Raw genomic sequence first — 21,077 nt, forward strand, 5'->3', positions numbered from 1 at the left:
TAATTTATTCTATAATTCTTAAAAACACACACACAAATCAGGGCATCTCTACGACCGAGCGCCTCGGACGCGGCACTCCAGGGCCCCGTCCCCTCAGCGCCGCTCCGCCGCCCGCGCCCAGCAGGGGGCGCCGTGCCCGGCATGGCGCCCGCGCGGCGGAAGCGGCAGCGCGGCCGCTCTGCAAGATGGCGGCGCCCAGGCGCGGTGTGGCGGCGGGCCGGGTGAAGCGGGGGGCGGCCGCCCGCGCCCGCCGCGGCGGGAAACTGGACCGGCTGCGGCAGGCGGTGCAGGAATACGTGCAGGCGGCCGGCGGCGAGCCGCCGCTGGCCCTGCTCAAAGACTCGGACAGGCACAACCGCAGGAGCCGCCGGGAAGCCAGGAAGGAGAAGCGCAGACTAAAGCGGAGCCGCCGCCGCCGACTCCAACGCGGGGAGCTGCTGGAGGTTCCCACCGCCCCGGCCAAGCCTGCTCCAACCAAGCCCGCTCCAGCCAAGCCGGCCCCGGCCAAACCCGCTTCGGTCAAGCCGGCCCCAGCTAAGCCGGCCCCGGCCAAGCCCACTCCGGCCAAGCCAGCTCCTGCCGCCCGCCCCGGAGCCCCGGCTTCGCCCGCCGCTGGCAAGCAGCGGCCCAGGCCGGTGTCGGCACCGACATCAACAGCCCTTGAGGCCCCTTCCACCGCCGCAGCCACCTCGGCGCGGAAACGGGCCCTGCTGGAAGCCAACGAGGAGGAGGAGAAGGAGATCCGGCGGCTGGAGCGGCAGCTGGGGCTCGGGAAGCGGCGCAAGAAGCAGGAGGGGCCCGCGGCCGAGCGGGTGCCGCAGAGCTTCCTGCGGGACGGGCTGGGGTACGTGCTGGGAGCGCTGGGCACACGGGCCGGGCTCAGCCAGCTCTGCGACAGCAGCGACGAGGAGCAGCAGGAGCACACCCAGCCGGGGCCGCGGCAGCGCCCGCCGGGACAGGAGGAGGATGGCGAGGCCGAGGAGGATGGCGAGACCGAGGAGGCTCTGGAAGACGCCTCAGACCCCTCCGAGGCGGATGACGGGGAAGGACTTTGGGAGAGCGAGAGCTCGGCCCCTGAGGGCGGCGGGGTGCCAGAGGCCAGCGAGCCCTCGAACGAGGAGGAGGAGAAGGGGGAGGCAGAGGTAGGATGTTCGGCTCAGCTAGCACAGACCTGCTTCCCAAAGCACATCCCACAGCCTGAACACAGCAGAGTTGCATCGCCGCTGTTAAGCCCGGGTGTTCGCTGGCCAGTCGGGCCACGTGGAGTGTTGTCCTGGTTCAAAACAGCCGGGCCCAGCGACAGTGTTGACTTGCGGGGTCTGCCAGGTCCTGGAGACACTTGTTAGCCTGACCGAGTCAGGCTGGTGGCAGATAATACCCTACAGCACAACGCGTGTTGTAGCTGTGTGTGAAATCTGCAAATAAAAGGAGCTGCTCTGGCATTGGAGTGTAAGAATATGATCAAGCCCTTCTGCAAAGAGAGCTTGTGTTGAAATCAGCAGCAGTTACACACAAATGTTACTTTCTGAACGATGTCAGAGGTTCTGCCAGTATTAGGTCTTGTTGAATGGGTGGAGGAAATGAGGTCACACAGGTCGTTTAGCCTTCATGGGCCTAAATAAAACTTGAATAAAACAAAGACTTAAGATGCCAGGTTTTAATAACCATAACTTAAAGAAAGTTAGGGAAGAGGGGCTTTCCTGTTATCAAGTTTGTCATAAAGGATAATTTTTTGCCTGCTTCTTTTCTTCATGGCGTTGATTATTAGATGATAATCTATATCCTTAACTAAAAGTTTGGCACTTTAATCTTAAATAGAAATGTATATTTGTGTTCAAGTGTTTAAGATACTGATCTCATCTGATACCTTGTTTTCTTGTTTTCCTCCTAAGAGTGATAATCACAGTGCTACAAAGTATATTCCTCCTCAAATAAGGAAAGTGCAGGAGACGCCAGATGACAAGAAAAGAGAAGAATTGGGAAGACTGAAGAAAATGGTGAATGGCCTCATTAATAGGTAGTGTAATAAGGGAAGTCATTAATCTTTCTGGATCAATGTGACAATGCTCATCATTCAAGCCCAGGTGGCAAGGATGTGATTTTTTCTCTTCACAAACTGATTTTAAGTTGGCAATCATGTCTACTATTGTTAAGAATAATTATCTTTATTGGTGTAAATTCTTCAAAGTTAGGCATTATAGATGTTGAAAAACCTAGAAAATAAATTTAAGATTGGGCTGGATTCCACACAGCAGTTCCCTGCAACTGCTAGGTATAATTCACTAAGTGTCAGTTGGAGTATGCTTATTAAAACAAAAAAAAAAAAAACCCAAAAGAAAACAGGTTTTGGGGTTTTTTTAATAAATTCAATTTCTCCAATGCTACAGCTGAGGAGGAGCAACCCTTCATAGGTTAAAGTACTGCAGAATAGAAAAAGTAGTTAACATTCATTTCAAGTTTAGAGTATTTTTAAAATCAGAAATTTGTTGGCAGTTTTCATCTGTTACCTGTAAAACCTGGACTAGAATTTTTTCAGTCATTTGAAATTTGATATACCATATATGTTAAAGTATTAATTATTTTCATACTTAACTTCTTCAAAGACTGTGATGTGCCACAGTTAAAACTGCTAAAACCAGTCTCTTTTTGTAATAAATCTGTTCAGTGTGACAGTAAGCAGATTGACAGTGCTGTGTAAATACTGTTCCTGGCATGTTTTTACATGTAATTTTTTACACTACACTAGAATTAAATGTACTATATTTTGTTAGTTTAGTAAACACAGAAAATACAAAAGGTTCCTTCCAGTCATCTTATCAATCTTCAATCTTTTCTTCTTAAGTCAAACTAGTTTCTCTAAAAAGAAAAGTTGGGTGAACTCAAAATTGTGGAACTATGTAAGTAGAAGAAAGAGTGAACATTGGATTTTGTTTCTCCATAGGTTGAGTGAACCAAATTTGTCCTCCATCAGTGGACAGATGGAAGAGCTCTACATGGCCAACAGCAGAAAGGACATGAATGACACTCTGACAGACATTCTCATGAATGCCTGTGTTACTGCAGTTGCCATGCCTGCAAGACTCATGATGGAGCACGTCCTTCTGGTCAGCATCCTTCATCATAATGTGGGAATTGAGGTAATTCTTGTGCTGGGGGCAAATTTTGTATAGTAATACATAATGTAGAGTGTTTTCCTTGACATGTTGTTTGATCTGCCTTGTCATTTTTAACAGTGTGGCACTGACAAGCACCTTTAGTTGAGTTTTCATCAGTATTTGGTGGCTTCCACAAGTGAAAAGGTCTAAGCATTCTTCTTGTCTATCTTTCTGCATTAGTTCTTAGGACACAGTATTTGCAAGGCTTCTATAAGTGAAATGGTCTAAGTCCATTGCTTTGTCTGATTTTATCTCCTCCATGAGTTTCCACTAGCCAATTATAAAAAACATAATTTTTTCATCACAATCTTTCTGCAAACAGTAATCAAAAGTTTCTAACCTTCAGTTTCCTCCCTTTAGTTACACTAATCTGTTTCTGTTCTCATGGGTACATGAGGATATTGTTTTTGAACTATATATATCCAGATAAGAAAAGTGTTGCAACTATAGGAATCCTTTTTAAATGGTGGATAAACTTCTTTTCTAAGCAAATCATGCAAATAATCAGTGGAATTATGTAGTTAAAATATGGGAAAATAAAAACTTCAAAAAGCATGGCAATTTTTGGAGGGGATTTTGTTTTGTGTTTTTAAGCCTGATGAATGAGGTAAAATCCCTCTTGCCCAAGCTGATGCTGAAGCTCCTGATGTCAAAGGGAATATTTTAGCTAGTTTCAGTAAAATGTCTGTCAGGAAATGAAGTTGTTTCAGCAGTGTGTTGCTATTACATGACTCTTCTTTCTTCCCCCCCACATCTCCATGCAAAAGATGTATTATTGCAAGTTTTTCAGTTTGTCATACTGTGGCCTGAATGCTGGCTCTGAAACCATATTAAATATCAGATGGATGCAATTAAAACAGCTTTCTCCCTGTAGCCTTGGCATTAAACCTTTATTTTGTCCCTCTTTGCTGCTTGAAAGGCAGTTCTGACTGCAAAATGCAATGTTTCTGTAAAATAAATGTACAGTATGCACTACATGAAAATGTGATAGTACAGCTGTACTGAAGGTTAGGTTGAGCAATGCAGAAGTTGCCCTGTGTTTATGAATTTGTGCAGCCATTTATGAATTTGTGCAGCTAAGCTGGGTCAAGGCTTGCAATGCAGGTCAGTACTGCTGTTGGGACTCCTGGTTTTCTTAAGGTCAGTAAATTTTAACACAATAATAATGGGTGAAGGCCTTCCTTAGCAGCAATGTATTCATTACTTCCATGTGTTTTAGAGCCTATAAACTTTCTAATCCCAGCCTTTAGCATCAGTTCTCTCTTCAGAAATAAATATATCCCAAAATTTCTTTTCCCAGCTATACCACTGACAAACATGTAAGAATTATCCCCAGTTCAAAAGCAGATTCACCTTATGCTCAGCAACTATGAAAATTTGGTATTTGGAGGATTTTTTCACTATGTTATTTTTTATCCTTCTGCTAAGGATTTTTATCTGAAATACCAAACTCAGGAATGTGTTTGCATTTTGACATGCAGCTTTTCCTGGATGCCTGACTAGCAGTAACAGCATGCTAGTGTGACAGCTGAAAAGATGCTAATATGTGTTCTTGAATATTATGTAAATAAATGCTGATGTTTGTGTACAGTAGGTTCATAATACTTGTTCTTCTTGCACAGGTTTAAAAGGCACCTGGATGTCAAATATGAGGTGTAAATAACAGACTTCTAAAAAAATGTCACACCACTTAAATATTTATGTATGTAAATGTAGAACATCCCTATTGGTTCAAAGAAGCAACAGTATTTCCTTAAAATTGATAGTGGCAGTGACCCAAAAATGAGTTTTACAGATGTCTCTAAAATCTACTTAGAGTTAACTTCTGGATTTTTTTTTTTTTTTTCCCTAATGGAATTGTTGCCAGGTCGGTGCTCACTTTTTGGAAGCTGTGGTGAAGAAATTTGATGAACTCTGTAAAAGTGATGCTGAAGGGAAGGAATGTGAAAATCTGCTTGCCTTGATTGCTCATCTGTATAACTTCCATGTGGTTCATTGCCTGCTGATCTTTGATATTCTGAAAAAGCTTGTTAGTGCTTTCACTGAAAAAGAGATTGAGCTGATTTTGTTTCTTCTGAAAAATGTGGGCTTTTCCTTAAGAAAAGATGATGCATTGGCTTTGAAAGAACTGATCACTGAAGCCCAGAGGAAAGCAAGCACAGCGGAGAAGAAATTCCAGGATCAGACAAGGGTATGTGTTTGTTCTAAAGATTTCATATTCTCAACAGCCTGTAATAAGTACTTGGATACAGAGTTTAATTTACAGATATGTTTTCTGCTGCATTCTGTTCAGGTTCTAAATTGCCATTAGTGTGACATTCAGTTATTTACATTCTTCTTGTCTGTCTCTGCATTACTTAGAACACAAACACCAAGCTGCTCATGATGGGTGAAGCAGGACTGGTTTGTGTCTTATGCAATGGAGAGTTTTTCTGTTTCATGATACTTTGTACACTTCAGAAAATGCTCAGGTGTTTATCAGATGAAGCTTATACACAAATTAATTTAATAGGGATAAAAGTAAACATGTTGTATTTTAATTTTGGTGTATATTGGCAGCTGAGCTGCTTGTTCTCACAGAATAGTAATTTCAAAGTACACTCTTCTACTTTTGTTAATAAACCCATAGTTTAGAATTGACAGAACTATTTCTTTTCCCAATAGGTTCGGTTTATGCTGGAGACTATGCTGGCACTTAGGAACAATGACATGCGTAAAATTCCTGGCTATGACCCTGAGCCAGTTGAAAGACTCCGCAAATTGCAGAGAGCACTGGTGAGAACTCTCTTGCCTGGTGTGGCCTTGTTAATCTTAATCCAGGAGTAATTATTTGTATTGGATTTCGGCTTTCTTGGGGATCTTTTGTTGGTATTTTTTTTTGTTTGTTGTTTTGTTTTTTTGGGGTTTTTTTTTAAAGAATGGGCAGTTAGTCAAGAACAACCCAGTATAAAACAGATGAGAGTAATTTATCAGTCCAGGATGTGCATATCAGGTTATTAGGCCAGGTAAAAACAAGCTAGGTAACAGAGTTCTGTAGGATTTCCTCTCTTCCTCTCTTAAATTTTTGCAGTACTTCCGATATGCTTCTAGACTCTGCTGTTGAAAATTGTTATTTTGTTCAGAGTTTAAAACTTTTGTTATTTGAGCTGTACAATGCACAAGGCAGTTTGTTGTGTCATTTTACGTAGTCACAGATGTTCAAAAGGAAAATCATGACCTGATTGTAGGATGCTGCAATGTCAGCATCCTCTGAATTCTAATCAAACTTTGTGACTGGAAAATGTCTACTTTTTAGATTAGTATCTCTTTTTTCAAATAAAAAATCCAAGAGTTTCTACATATAGATTTATGCAACTTTATACATTTAGAAAATTACAGCATATGGGAAACTTGTACAATCTTTCCAGGTTGCTGATTGAAACAAAGGTTAGGGAGGAAACATGCAAAGATCTTAATGAAGAGATGAATTTATATGTTTAAAGTTTTTGTTTAAAAATAATTTTAAGTAATTAAAATCTTTGTTATTGTAAGAAGAGAGAAAAAAGTTTCAAATAAAAGCTTTTGTGTTGGTTTTTATTTTTGTTTCATTATTCAAGGTTCACAGCAGTGGTTCAGGAAAAGACACCCAGCTCCGCGTGTCCCTGGAGTCTCTGCTCAGTGCTGACCAGGCCGGTCGCTGGTGGATTGTGGGGTCATCCTGGAGTGGAGCACCAATGATCAGTGATACAAAATGCCAGGCTCAGCAAAAGCTGCACATAGGAAAGGTAAATCCAAATTATAAGTCTAAGTGTTTGTGATCTCTTGAAGATTTTTCATATGTGTCAGTAAGTTCATTTCAGAGCCCACCAAAAAAAATCCTTCCCATGCTCTCGTAAGAGGAAGCTTTTGGATTGTAAATTCTGCTCTCCATTTTTTTAAAACATTGTACTCATGTGCTTCATAAGAGCTGTTACTACAAATATGGTATAGCTTGTTTTTTCTTACCCTGTGGAATTGCTAAAGTGAAAGAAGAGACTTGATTCAACAGTGGATTTGCTAGTAGGAATTCTGACAGGTTGTGGTGTCTGTCTGTGGAATGTGATGATATGGTCATGGTGAATTACTTACGTTAAAGAAGCACATCTTAAAATTAATTGGCATAATTAAAGTAGATTAAAATGTATTTCCATAGTTGAAAAAACTCCTGATGATGGCTGTGCCTCTGGACAAGAGCTCTGGACCTTTGGACTGGTGATTCATAGTTTACTGGAGAGCTTCACTGATGGTGTTAAGTCTGTACAGAAATAGCTTTTTTTAAGGCAAACAGAAATAAAATAGCATATAATTTATTTTCAGGTGAGTTCAAAAATAATGGAGCTTGCTCGTAAGCTGAGAATGAACACTGATATCAGGAGAAGTATTTTTTGTGTCTTGATGATGAGTGAGGACTTCATGGATGCTTTTGAAAAACTTCTGAGGTAAGTACAGCCTAGTACAGAAATCAGCCCAGAACTAAAAATAGGTTGAAAATGCAGCATTTCTGGTCTGGGCTTAAGAACATTCAGATGATAATGCAATTAAAAGAAGTGCATAGCTAGGGACCCAAATAGGACAAAAGGGTAGGAGAGGGGACCAGAACCATGGTGTAAGGATTAATGGGGGCAGGAAGGACTGACTGGCAGTCAGAGGAAAGGAATAGCCCCTGTTGTTGTCACTCCTGGCTGTAACTATGATTTGCAGCATCTTTTCATGTAAGGAGCCTGTGTCTTTTTGCATTGGAGCTGTGTATCCCAGTAGAGTGGATGGAAGGCTGCTGCAGAATTGTTTCCTTACAGAGGCAGACCAGAAGCCCTTGCAGAACATCTTTTGGGTTTTTTGCTTGGATTGCTGTGATTTCTGTACTACTGCCACTTCTTTGACTTCCTGCCACCTTGTTAAGCCACCTCTGCCCAAACTTGCATGACCTGGTAGTGTTCTAGCACCTTCATTTCCCTCTTGCAGAATTTATTAGCTTTGGGTTTGCTTCACATGGAGACCAGTTCACTTACCCCCTGACAAGCAGATCTTCAAAACGTGTGATCAGGGAAGAGCTTAAACTAAGCCATTCCTTGTGTTTGTCAGAATATTATTTGTAAGTTTGTAGGAACTGGGAGGGGAGAGATCAGATCTGAACTTTTCTGTCTCAGCATTGTAACTCAAGGGTATTGTCTTACCAGGATGGCATGCAATTATTTAATTTGCTTACTGAACCAAAACAGACTTTGTAATAAAGTCAACTAATATTTGATTAAATGCCACTTTTGCAAAACAGAGCTTGGATTTGATACTGTGATGGAGTCATTCCAATATCTTAATATGGCCTGTTCAATTAAAAGAAATTAGTTGCTGCTGCAGCTCTTGCCAAGACCTGGCAGCTCAATTTGCAAATTGGACTTGACTCTCATCTGTGCTACTTAAGCTAGTACACAAATCTGAATACATACAGGCTTGGCAAAAAAATCTCTCTGCAGGCTGCCTGGTGTGTGTTGGTGCTGATGTTTATACAGCAAACTCAAAGAGAGGAATTCTTAAATCTGCCCACATCTGCAGAGTATAATGGAAAGTACACATAATTGTCAGTGAAGGAATTAGCTTCAGTGTGAACTTGTGTTCCAGAGTGTAAGGGAATTTGTATTTGTATGTTTGATGTCTCATGAGGAAGAGCATATAAAGAAATACTTTAACTACTCTTGTTGATTCATCTGCTGCTAGTTCTGTGGCAGAGTTGAGGTGTGGTTAAAGGATAATAGAAACTATTTGAAATCTAGGCTGCTGTAGTTTTTCTAGTCCCTTTCCTCCTTACTCCAGATGAAAGTATTAGTTTGAAACCAGAACAACTCCCTGAAGTGGCTTAGTGATTGCAGAGGTGTTAGTGAAGAGAGAGCTGGGAACATCACTGGTGGCAAAGAGGAGAGAATGAGACTGGATGTTCTTCATCAGCTTAAAGGCCACACCTTCACAAACTACAGTTTCTCTCAGGAGAGAGAATGAATGCTGCTTACATTTGATGGAGAGGCAATTTTTGAAGTTACTTTGTAGACATAAAGAATTTGAGTATCTTCACGTCTCAGAAAACACTGAGCCACTCATTAAAGGTTCAGCTATCCTATTGGAGTGAGATGTGTAATTCAGGATAACTTTGTGTCAGCAAGTTTTTCCTTATGAAATGATTCTCAATTTCTTACTAAATACTCACTACCAAAGTGACTGTATCTACTAATATAATTTAAAGTGACTTAAAATGGGATTTAAGTGTTGGTATTTTTGGTCTGAAGGCAGTGGTAGTCAGTGGTAGCTGAGCTTCAGTTGATGATAACTAAACTACTTGGAGGCAGGCTTCTGCTGGTGCCAAACAACCTACTTGAGAGGCAGTTATCCCATTTATAGCAGGATCAAGATACACAAGTCCATGGGAATACTGTAACTCATTAATAATTGAGTCAGTGAGAAGATTTCACACTCTTTATCAAGGAATATCAGGCTTATGAAATCTACACAGGTTTATGGTGAAGCTCAGCAATGAAAGATAGTCCAGACTTAAATTTTAGATATTTAGGAGTTCTAGTTCTGTGAAGAAGTGAAGGTAAGAAGAAAATTGAGTATCCGAGTTTTGTCACTTGGTTACAACTCTAGCAACATGAGTATTTTCTAAATAAGCAAGTCATGATATGAGTGATGATGAACAAGTAAAAGGAGAGTGTGTCAGTGTAACTTCCCTAGTCATCTATTAAATGCAAATCTGATGGCTGAAAACCTCTATATTGTAAAAAAAAAAACCTTTGTAAAAAAAAAACCTTTTGTTGCTCTGAAATCAGATGGAGCTTGGCTGATGGGAGAGCAGGTGGGTTATGACAAGACACAGCAAGCACTTCAAGTACTGATCCCTTTTAGAAGAGCAAACTATTAAATTTTTACTGCTCGTTAGCCTAGAAATCATCCTAGATTTTCCTACTGTAAAACTTTAAATTCTAGGGAGTTTGGGCTCCACACAGTTTTCTCTCTTAATCTGGGGTATCTGTGGTCACATGCAATGCAGATGTCTGGAGGTGTGTACAAAGGAGGGATATTGGCATGAAGTAATGACCAGCTACCCTAGAGAGAGACAGTAAGGCAAGTTCCAGTGGAGTCAAACTTGGTTGAAAGTATTCTTGAGTTGTGCTAATGCCCTGTGAAACTTGAACTTGAAGCAATGAGAAGAATTTTGTTTTATATTTTTCAGATTCTAATATTATGCATTTTTCATTTTAATTGGTTTCAATGCTGCCAAGCATCTGGCAGCATTAGGAAGTTAAATCATATTATTCACAGACCAGGTGCATTGTGAGTTAGTCACCATTCCATTGCCAGAGTTTCTCAGCCCTCTTTTACACTGGTCAGCTGTTGGAGTGGAAAGGCTGCTCAGTCCTTGGCCTTCATACTGAGGCAGCCAACATAAGATGGATGGATTCATAGATGGTGTTTTCTCCAGGCTTTTTTTTTTAAGGTGCTTTGTAATCACTGACTGTATCCCCTTAGACTACTATAAAAAAAAAATTAATTTAATGTATCATGTAGCATGGGTTTGACCCAGAGATTTAAAAATTCATATCACCAAGTAAGAAAAACATTTAAGAATATTTTCTTATCCCTACTAAGTAACACAGAAGTGAAAGGCTCTGAAAATGTTTCTCCAAATAGGTTTGCTCTGATCAAAAGGCTGGTTTTCCTCCCATGACCATAAGTACAAGCATGAGATTATCACAATGGGACCCTACAGTTCTTGTTTCACTGTTTGACCCTTGTAGTGGTATCTGTGGGTGCACTGCTGCTGCTGGTACCTCTGTGCCCTCTCTTCTGTTCATGGAGAGCTGCAAACATGGAGTGTTTTCTTTCTTTTCCTGGGCAATGATAATACTTCTATCATTCCACTTCTGTTTCTTGAGGCCTTACTTTTGCATCTCCTCCTTTAACACCCATAGTGCTTCAGCATTTCCACAGAACCATGCCAGGATACTTGTTTTGCCAACACACTTAAAGGTTGGAGTCCATTAGGAGTTTTAAAGACTTCATAGGTACTTTGTAACAAGTAAAATTTAATGTGATATTTTGATAGGTTTTAAGGTATTTCTGTCAGATGGTGACTGTAGCTCTTACTTTGTTTCAGCCAAGTTTTTCCTTACAAAATTGTTCTCAACTTCTTGCTAAATTTTAGGCTTGGACTGAAAGATCAGCAGGAGAGAGAAATAGTTCATGTCATCCTTTACTGCTGCTTACAGGAGAAGACATTCAACCCCTTCTATGCATTTTTGGCTAATAAGTTTTGTGGATATGAAAGAAGATTTCAGGTAAAGACAAATCTGTTGCTTCATTTTTTGCTTCATGTTTTGTGTCATGACTGTGGTTAGGAAGGCAGTTACTGCATACCTGAGAATGGATGCATGCCTGTTAGGATCTTGATCTCAAAGAAAAATTCTGCTGTTATGGCTAAACATTCAGTAAGGAATACTCATGGTCAGATCTGAATAGGAAATGAAATGCTGAATGTTTTCTTTGTTCTGTTTTATGCATTTTAAAATAATTTGAACAGTCTGATCAAGCATTTCTTTTAATTAAAGGAGGGCTTATAAAGAATACAAGGTCAAAAGGTTTGTTATGTTGTTGCTCAATTAAACAGCCAGTTGATTTGTAGATTATTTTTTCCCTTTGACCCCTAGGTGACATTTCAGTTTAGTATTTGGGACAAAATCAGAGACTTAGAAAACCTGTCAGCTGCTGCCATCTCCAACTTGGTGTCACTGCTGGCTCACTTAATAAGGACAAAATCACTGCCACTTTCAGTTCTCAAGGTTGGTGTGTTTTCTTTTCAAATCCTTCTGTGTTTTCCCTGCATTTGCTAGCTCTGTGGAAGGCATATTTTCTCTGTTATTTTTCTGGCACTTTAGCTGATTATGCTAAGACAAACTTGTTTTAAAATTACCAAATTGTTCCAATTGATTATGGTAATGCTGTCATGTGGGGAAGGGAACTTGTGGTGACCCAGGCATAGAGAAAGTCTGCATTTCTTTATCTAGAGCAGTTGTGGGATTATTTCCTTCAGAGTATCCAGAGTTGGAACTGAGGCTCCTTCATTAGCAGGTTTTGCCAGTGGTTTTTGTGCTATGGTTTTTAGCTGATATTATTAGACAAGAAAGTGCTGAGTAGATTTCTTGGATTTCAGAATGGGTAGTCCATAGAATTCTATTAGAAGAGTAACTGGAATGTATTAAACAGGCAATTAAGTGGATTGTCCCAGGTACTTACAAAGTATTTATCTAATTGAGAAAGGACATCTGGTATTCTGGTACCAGTAGACTTCTATTCCTTAGAAGGTTCTTTGCTTTCATTATTGATTGGCTTTTGGAAGCAGCCTTCTCAGGTAATTATTCTGTGCTAAACTCAAGGCACAGTATATTTCAGAGTCCAGCTGATGTGCTGAAAGTTCTTAATTTAGGAGAGAAGACCAGCTGTTTGAAATACTTGAATTAATCTAATTCACCCTCTCTGTCTGCCAGGTGATTGAATTCAGTGAACTGGACAAACCCAAAGTCCGTTTCCTACGACAGGTATTAAGCACGCTGTTAACTAAAGCAGATGAGGAAGAAATTACTGACATTTTTATGAGGTAAGTGATCACTGGCACCTCCAGAGAATCCTTGTTGAGTAGTAATTAAGAAGATAAGAAGTTTGCCTATTTTGTTTGGAATTACACTGTGCCTTTTCCACACATCAGCCCTCCATCCCTTAAAATGTGAACTCTTCCTGGCTGAGTGGGGCCAGTGTGTTATATGTGTCTTGGTACAGGCTCTGATAGAGATGCAATTGTGTTATATAAAATAAGAATTCCAGATACTCAGTGTATCATTTTGGTCATAGGATTTTCGTGAGCAGAGCTCTGCAATTCCCTGTTTCCCTTACTGCTATACCACCTGTGTGCAGTGGAATTCACTCTGCCAGCTGTCATTTCTAGGATGTATCTCAAGAAGGAAAAAGAAAGTGATACTAAAGAGGCAAATGTTTGGGGTATTTTTAATGGGTTTTTTATCAGTGTTCTCTGAAAAATCTTATTTTTTATATGGGACAGGGTTGCCTGGAGAGGCTGGGGAATTTCCATCCTTAGAGATGCTTAAGACTTGAGTGTATAAGTCTTGCCATGTCACATACAATTTGAAAAAATTAGGTGGTGGTGTTTCAGCTGTCATGCAGCAACACAAGGAAGCTTGAACATGGTGTTTGCTTTGTTCTTTGCTGTAATGTAATTGTTTACATAAAGCAAGCCTTAGGCTGCAATATTCCATTTTATTGTTGAGGCCAGTTGTATGTCGAGTGTTTGGGCTGTTTGCCAAACCAAGGTAGACTTGGTAATTTGAAAGCTTCTTCAATAAAACTTCTTTTATAGGTTGGATGTTTTTCTACTGTCTTATTTGAAGATGATAAAATTAAGGAACTTTTGAAATGGGGGAAGACTAAATTATACTTTTGATCTGTATCTTTACAGGATATCTGACAACCCCAAACTGGGAGTGCTGCAGGAAAGCTTGAAACTCTTCCTTACCCACTTCTTACTGAAACATGCCCAAGCCCAAAAGAGTGCTGAAGAAGCTGGCTTGCTAAAAGAGAGAGTGGAACTAGCAACCAAGGCTTTGGAGGCAAAAGAACCCAAATTGAAGCTATAGTTATATTTTTTTCTAATAAAACATGCAGAAAAACCAATCTAGAGTCTTTCAGACCTAAGAAGGAGAGCTGTGTTACTGTAAAGGATCAATTTTTTTTTTAATGTAAACAGTTATTTCACTCTGTGTGCTAGATAGAGGTTTAATTGAAGGGGATACAAGGCCTTTTTGAAGAAAGAGAAAATGTAGTTTTGTCATGTCTCTTTTTGGTACAAGTGCTTCATGTTGATGGTTGGTATCTGGAGAAAAGGGTGAATTTGTCTGCTGTGATACTTTGTCAGCAGGGCGTTCTGCATTGCATATTCTAGCCTTTCACTTAAAGTAATAAAATAAGCAGCCTTAACTAAAGGCTTTTAATAAGGAACCATGGTACTCACCTGAAGAAAGGGGCCACTAGATGGCACAAGCACTGGTGAGTCGGCTGGGGAAAAAATCGACTTTTTTCTTAAAGTGTTGGAAGTTATTTGCTAATTCTGTGAATTGATTCCCTGACTGCAGGTCAGGAAAAGATCTTCAGTTGGATTCAAAGCTGTAGCAAAGCAACTTGAAGATCTGTCTTTGCCCAATTATATTGGGTTTAGAGATCACAGCATAGTTTTATGGCTTTTTTAGCCTGTTTTTCACACCTTTAGAATTGGAATTGCCAAATCACTTGTGTTAATCAGATTTTTCTAGGCATAAACAATATCATTAATATAAGTCATAAGAAGAGAATATATCCCTTAAGAGTTTGCTCAGATTTTTCATTTGGATGCTTAAAAAAATAGGCACATGTCCTTTTGTAACACTCTGTAAATGGTTTGTTTCTTTTGTCACCTTACCACTACACATTAAACTGCCATTTTTCTAAATGCTTTGGTGTTTGTGTTAGCTTTACTCTGGCTGGCCTGCAAGGAAGGGAATGACCTTAAGTTGGGTGGAGAAGGGAAATGCTTTCTTGTCTGAATGTGCATCTGTGATCTTCCTGTGTTAGAGTTGTCAGCCCTGTTTCTGTAGCCAGACTTGCCTCTGATGTCCAATGGGGCCATTTACTTAGGGTGCCTCCCAATTTGCCTTTAATACCAATTGATTTGTCCCTGTTGGGAAAAGTTCTTTTTTAATCATATTGTTAAATGTAGTATATTCTGCTTACTCAGGTGTACTGTTTCCAGGGGAAGAAGTGCTTCCCCCAGCAGCCAGGGAGCTGTTTTTTCTCACCTTTCTTCTGAGAGGATAGGGCAAGCTTTAGGGGAAGAAGTGTCCTGGGAGCAGAAACCCACTTTCAAATCCTGGGTTGCACTAGCAAAGTAGCAACAGAAAAAGTGAGATGCTTTTTTTTCATCCTAGATTTATTCAGCCTGTTTCATACCATTGGCAGTTTTTAAGTGTAGAAAACTTAAAAATTAATTGTGACAAAATTAATTACAATGTTTTATAGAATTCAAACCAATTAACAAAGTGTGGGCAGCAGCAGAATTGATGCTATTTTGGTGTTTACAAAAGTCACAACTTTATTGAGTGTGTGTAAACATCTCTTACAACCAACCATGCCAAACCTTATACTTAAGGTTTGGAGTATAGACTCAGGAGAAAAATCTGTGCAAGCCCCTAGAAATAGCTGCTGTGGAGCACATGGGACTCTATGAGTAAAAGTTGTTCCCCCTGTACTGCAGCAGCCACTTAATTGCCATTTTTGCAGGAGTTTAGGTAGACCCAGCATGTCAATGTGTTGGTGGTTTAATAACACACCAATGGAAGCACATTGCTCTGGCAGGGAGGCTGAGGCAATAGTTCTGCTGGAGATAAATTTTGAATCATCTTCCTGAGCCCAAAGGTGCCAGGCTGCCTGTCCCTGCCTGGTGTGAGGGCTTTGCTTGGTGATGGGAGCTGACCTGCTTTGCTGCTGTGGCAGCACTGCCAAGTGTTTTATGGGTGTGAGCAGTCACTTGCTGCAGCTGCCTGAGGTGGTGCAATGCAGGTGTTGCTGTGCAATTAGAGGAGATGGTTTTAACCTTACAGTCAAGAATTACAGTTGCTTTTTTCTTTTTTCCTCACACTGAGACTTGCATGAATTATTATTTCTCCCAAAGAACTCATATGCTTGGTTCAAAATTGGTGTTATCAGAGCCATTGCTTTGTTTCTGAAGAAAACAAATTTTACCTGCCTGGGATTTTGCATTCAGTAGATTTGTGTATACATCATTTGGAGAAAAACAAACAAAAAAAAAAAACCACCAGAAACACTTTTCAAGGAAAGCAGCAGAAATATACTGCCAGCCCACAATGCTGTAGTCACATCAATGATGGGTTTTGTGGGTGATTCTGCACAAGTCCCCTCCTCTCACTGTGATTCAGTGAGGGAATAACTGTCTGACAGAAATCTGACAATTCCAAGATACATGTGAATTCCTGAGTCTTGGATCTTGTCATATTTAACAACTTTTTCCATGGTCCTACTGGCCAGACTGCCCCAGCTTGACAGAGGTGGAAGGCCTGGCAGACTGCTGTTGATGTGCATAAGCATCTGCAAGCTGTTGCTTCAGTGGTCGTTACATTCCAAGGATATAAAGCATGTGTGAAAAGGAAAGCAGAGAGCATTCTGTACTTACTTATATGTGTATTTATATCAAATATATATATGCATAATGTATTTTATAGGTATTCTGCATGTATGCTTCCATGTCTAAACGTGTATTATACACAATGTATAATTTTTTTGCATGTGTTATACTTAAAACCCTGGAGAAAAAACTTGTCCCAGCAGAGGTGGCCCTGCCAGAGTCTCTCCTCCTTCTAGCAGGGCTGTAAGGTCTCTGTAAGAGCAGCAAGACCAAATGCTGGCAGTTGCCTTCCTGCAGGACTGCACACTGAGCACTGCCTGCCAGCAGAGGCTGCTGGGGAAGTATCACCTGGCTGGGACACATTCTGCTTTGTCTGCACAGAGTAAGTGTTCAATAACTACACAAAATACAGCCCATTGAGGTTTCTTCCTGTTGAGTATTAGTCTGGCAGCCCACCACGTCAAACTCCTGTGAGAAATGGTCCCTGATCTTTCCAATAATGGAGATGCCACTTAAAATGTCCCAAATTCTTCCATACAACAGGTTTGGGAGAGTTGCTACTTAATGAGAAGAAAAGGGTTTTGGATTGGTAAAAATACAATATGCTGGAAAGCCAAGCAGCTACAGTTGCAACACTAATCCTTGCTCCCAGCAGACCAGTGGAAAACACGGTGAGATTTGCTTTAGATGCATTTAACAAAAACCCGGATGTTTGATTTTTTTAGCTGTGTAGCAGAAAATTTCAATTCCTCCTTTAAACAGCACGATCCACTCGCAGCTATTATGGCAGCTTCGATTTTTGCTTTCTTTTCAGCTGGACAGCGATGTTTGAAACTTTCTCTGTTTTCTGTATCAAAATTAACAGGGCAGTGAAGTCTGGTTTTTAGCTTTGGCCGGAGTGTTACGCTGATAAATCACACGTAAGTCCTTTTGGCAGGGTTTTAACACCACACCTGAACGAGCCAAGTATCTGCAGGGCTTTTTTTTCCGCTTGACATTTTTTCATTGTCCTGCACGCCGGGGATGAGGGGCTGATGTCAGTGATGCTCCCAAGGTGCAGAGCAGCCGGGCTGCCCTGCCTGCCGCTAGCGAAGGTGTGCAACCCAATCCCATGCTCAGAGCACATCTGGGATCGTTTCATTCCCATTGTTCTGCGGCTGAACTTTTGCACATGAAAAGCCACAGCCCGGCAGCAGCAGCTGGTGCACGACAGTGATTTCAGCTGAAGAAATATGTGAGTGGCAGCTCTGATGCTCCAATTTTTGTTGCACTGATGGTAATTGCAGTTTAGTGCCCAGCTACATCCCGTGTGTGTGAGTCAATATGAGATTTTTTCCTGCAGTTGATAAAGCAACTTTGTTTTCAGGAGATAATTTGATCCTAGGGTCACTTTTAAAAGGCTGAGTGTACGTTTTACCCAAGACTTTTTGTGTTGTACTGATTTTAGGGATTGTAGGTAGAGATACGACTCTTTTACTATATGACACTTTTTGTGATTTCATCTTCTGGAGGAACTTTCCTTCACCCTCTAGTAAAGCATAGTTTAGTATGAGGCTTGCAGGCATGGGTAAGAAAGCTGCCTGTATGAAACAGCTGTGCTATCCCCAAATTCTGGTTTGACCTGCAGCCTTGCTTTAAAGCTAATTACAGTAGCCTTCCTCTCATTTAGATGCATGCACAATTCCAAACTGGATACCACATGGTTTCCCTAATAACACTTTAAGGAAATGAATGAGCATCTATCAAGGATAAGCTTAGGAAGAGCCAACTGGCACCAAAAATTCCTTAAAACTTGTGTCATAGGACAAAACTGTTAACACACCAAAACCAGCTAACTTGGTGTGAATTGAGTGGAATTCATTTCAAAGTGACTTAAAAGTGACTGAGTAATATAACCAGAATGAGAGGTACAGAGCAAAATTAAAAGAGAGACCATTTTTGAATTGTTCCTTAATAGTCTTTTATCAGTTACAGTGAAATGGTTGTTTCATTTTCGTAAGTGAAAGATTTCCAAGCATTACACAATTTTCATTAAAAACTCCATTATGGACCTTTTATGCTTCAGATGATAAGAGTACCTTCAAATCTCTCCTGGGTGCACAGGCCCTCATGGCTCTAGTGTGGAATATTGTTGGAGGCATTGAAGTTACTGGAGAGCAGCCATTGGTTGTCAAGGGGCAGAACAATATGCTTTTCTAATATAGAGACAATAATCCAAGATATGCTTGGTGTCACCTTCAGGAAAAATAAGTCACCTTGATTGCATTTTTTAGGCTTGCATCTTCAAAAAATTATCATTCTTCCTCAGGCAAAGCCTTAGATTCTGAGTGGAATTTTTTTTTCCTTACTCTGTAGTTCAGAACACCCTTAAAATATTGGCTAGATGGTATTTACTTTCCAAATTTCCCTACCTAAATGGTTTGAAACTGTGTGTTGGTCCCTTGGGGATATTTATTATGCCAGGGATTATGCAGGTACTGTGTGTCAGGGATGAGGAAGTGCTGCAGAAAGGCAGGGACAGCACCTGAGAATCCTGAACTGTTCCTGTGATGATAAAAGCTGTGCAGGGAGGCTCTAGGGAGCTCTTCACCAGCACTTCAGAGCTTGAGCAGAAGGCAATAGATCAACTCAAAAGCTGCTGTGAGTTTTGAATCAGTTCAATTCTCTTATCTCTGGTCTGAAATCAGTGTGTGAATCAGATCTGCAGAGACTCTAAACCCATCATGCTTCTGGGCTGCCTGGTTCTTGGGAAGCCTCACACTGAGTTTGTGAGTTTAAGGAGCCTTCAGACTGCTAAGAACTGGAGAAGCAAACCTTTATTCCTGGCCAGGTTTCTGACACCCTCACTGAAGCTGTTTCACACTTTCCCTGAAGTGGCCTCCTCCAGGGAGGAGCCAGAGCTACCCAGGGCTGATGTGGGGCTGTCAGAGGCGCAGGTTTTGCAGAAGAGCAAATGACTTTTCAACATTGTCCCATTTTCATCTGCTACCAAAATCTACCCTCAAATCTAACCTGGAGATGTAATAATCAGTCCTGGAGATCAAGATTTGGAGGAATAAAGGAATGGGGGGGGGGGGGGGTTTCTGTCTAAATTTATATTATATACAATGTATAATTGTATATAATTAGGTATCTTACCATCCGTAGCTGATGAAAGAGATTTCTTCCTCCCACCCCAAACCCAGAGGAACCCATGAGGTTTTGGGTTACTGCAGGAATGGCACATTTCAGAGGCACAGACAGGGCATCTCACCTCTGCTCAAACCTCCACCATGGGCTTTCCATCACTTGAAACCTTTGTTACACTGAGTGGAATCTGAGCACAGGCTGAAGAGTGAAAATGTGGATAGAATTTGCAGGTTTCATTACAGCAAACCACACACTTAGATAGCTGTTATTCCATCTCCTCCACTGTCACTTATTGAGGTTTCCAAGACACACAAATAGGCAAAACAAGATGTGAAGACCAGCCATTTCCTGAGCTGGAGGCTCAAGAAAGGTGAAGTAGCCTGCACACATTGTCTAAGCAAGTTACCTGCAGAATAGAGCTGAGTGCCTGATGCTCTGAGCAGGAGATCACTGCCTCCCATCACCCAAACCTGCTTCTCCTAGCACCCCCAGCTCACCCTCACAATAACATGTGAAATGCTATTAAACAGCTTTAAAACCCTCAGGTTGTGGTGAACGAGGCCCTTCAGAAAAGGCAGGGAGGAATGAAGGGAGGGAAGAGATCCCTGAAGGAGGGTGAGAGCCACAGCAGGAGCTGGGAGGGGAGAAGGAGGCAGCACAGACAGCAGGAACCACTGGCTGATGCTGCTGAAGTGTCATCTTAATTATCCCTGGCAAAAGAACAGTGATTAACATCGATGACTGTGGACAACCTTTATGTAATTACTCATTAACATTTCTAAAATTGCACCTAGCTGCTACAGCAATACATGCTTTATAGATCTATCATTTTGAAGTCCAGAAAGAATCATTAGATGGTCTAGGCAGGTCCCAGCACTCTGCCAGCCACTATTACACTGCAGAAATTAGCAGTGGCTAATTTCCGAGCTGGAGGTGGCTCGGCAGCTTCTGCTTGGCTTCCACGTCTTTTCCAGAAAGGCCATCCAGGGATACCAAAGCAATGGACAATCTGCCCCATCCCTTGAGGTGTTCTAAATTGAGAGCACTCCCCTGCCCCAGCCTAACATCAAAATCCACGCTGGCTGCTCTTTTTATTATTATTATTTATGGAAATGGTACCCACAGCCAAGCAGGGCTGGATGAGGACAGGAATCCTCCGTCCCCATCTCCTCTGTGCGGGAAGAGAGGAGACAGCTGAATCAGGAACTTCTGCATTGTGCATCCATACTCCCTCTTCAGACAGGAGTCCCACCTGCCAAAAGGTGCCACTGGCCAAGAACATTAACACAAGTCCTATGAATAATAATTTAAAATAGTGGATTAATTAGAGGAAATTGTGGTCTGCTTGCAAATATCCTGCAGGTAGTAAAATGGAGCTAAGCCTTGCAGCTACAAAATCCATTGCAAGGCACTGCCTCTGCTGAGTTTTACTAGAGGAAAACTGTGTTGCTCTTTACTCATTTTAGAGACCAGTGCCAGTTAGACTAACTCAGCAAAATGTGTTGTTCTGTTTTGTTTTGTTTTTCCGAAAGGAAGCGGAAAGCCAA

The 21,077-nt window shown here is 41.3% G+C and overlaps 1 protein-coding gene across 1 annotated transcript; it reads left to right on the forward strand.

Annotated features, from left to right (window-relative positions):
- Positions 1 to 175: 175 nt before the first annotated feature.
- On the forward strand, positions 176 to 14,712 carry NOM1 (nucleolar protein with MIF4G domain 1). The gene is made up of 11 exons (XM_021526573.4): positions 176 to 1,142; positions 1,893 to 2,017; positions 2,942 to 3,137; positions 5,023 to 5,346; positions 5,820 to 5,930; positions 6,752 to 6,919; positions 7,491 to 7,612; positions 11,365 to 11,497; positions 11,867 to 11,998; positions 12,704 to 12,813; positions 13,687 to 14,712. Exons 1-11 carry the CDS (start codon positions 186 to 188, stop codon positions 13,862 to 13,864), a joined length of 2,556 nt encoding a protein of 851 aa, XP_021382248.4. The 5' UTR covers positions 176 to 185; the 3' UTR covers positions 13,865 to 14,712.
- The last annotated feature ends 6,365 nt before the right edge of the window (positions 14,713 to 21,077 follow it).

This window comes from Lonchura striata, chromosome 2 (genome assembly GCF_050655825.1).
Source record: "Lonchura striata isolate lonStrDom1 chromosome 2, ASM5065582v1, whole genome shotgun sequence".
Lineage (NCBI taxonomy): Eukaryota > Metazoa > Chordata > Aves > Passeriformes > Estrildidae > Lonchura > Lonchura striata.

Coding starts and splice junctions, on each gene's coding strand:
- NOM1 (XM_021526573.4), top strand. CDS start 186: ATGGCGGCGCCCAGGCGCGGTGTGGCGGCGGGCCGGGTGAAGCGGGGG. Junction 1,143..1,892: donor AGGAGAAGGGGGAGGCAGAG/GTAGGATGTTCG, acceptor TTTCCTCCTAAG/AGTGATAATCACAGTGCTAC. Junction 12,814..13,686: donor ATTACTGACATTTTTATGAG/GTAAGTGATCAC, acceptor GTATCTTTACAG/GATATCTGACAACCCCAAAC.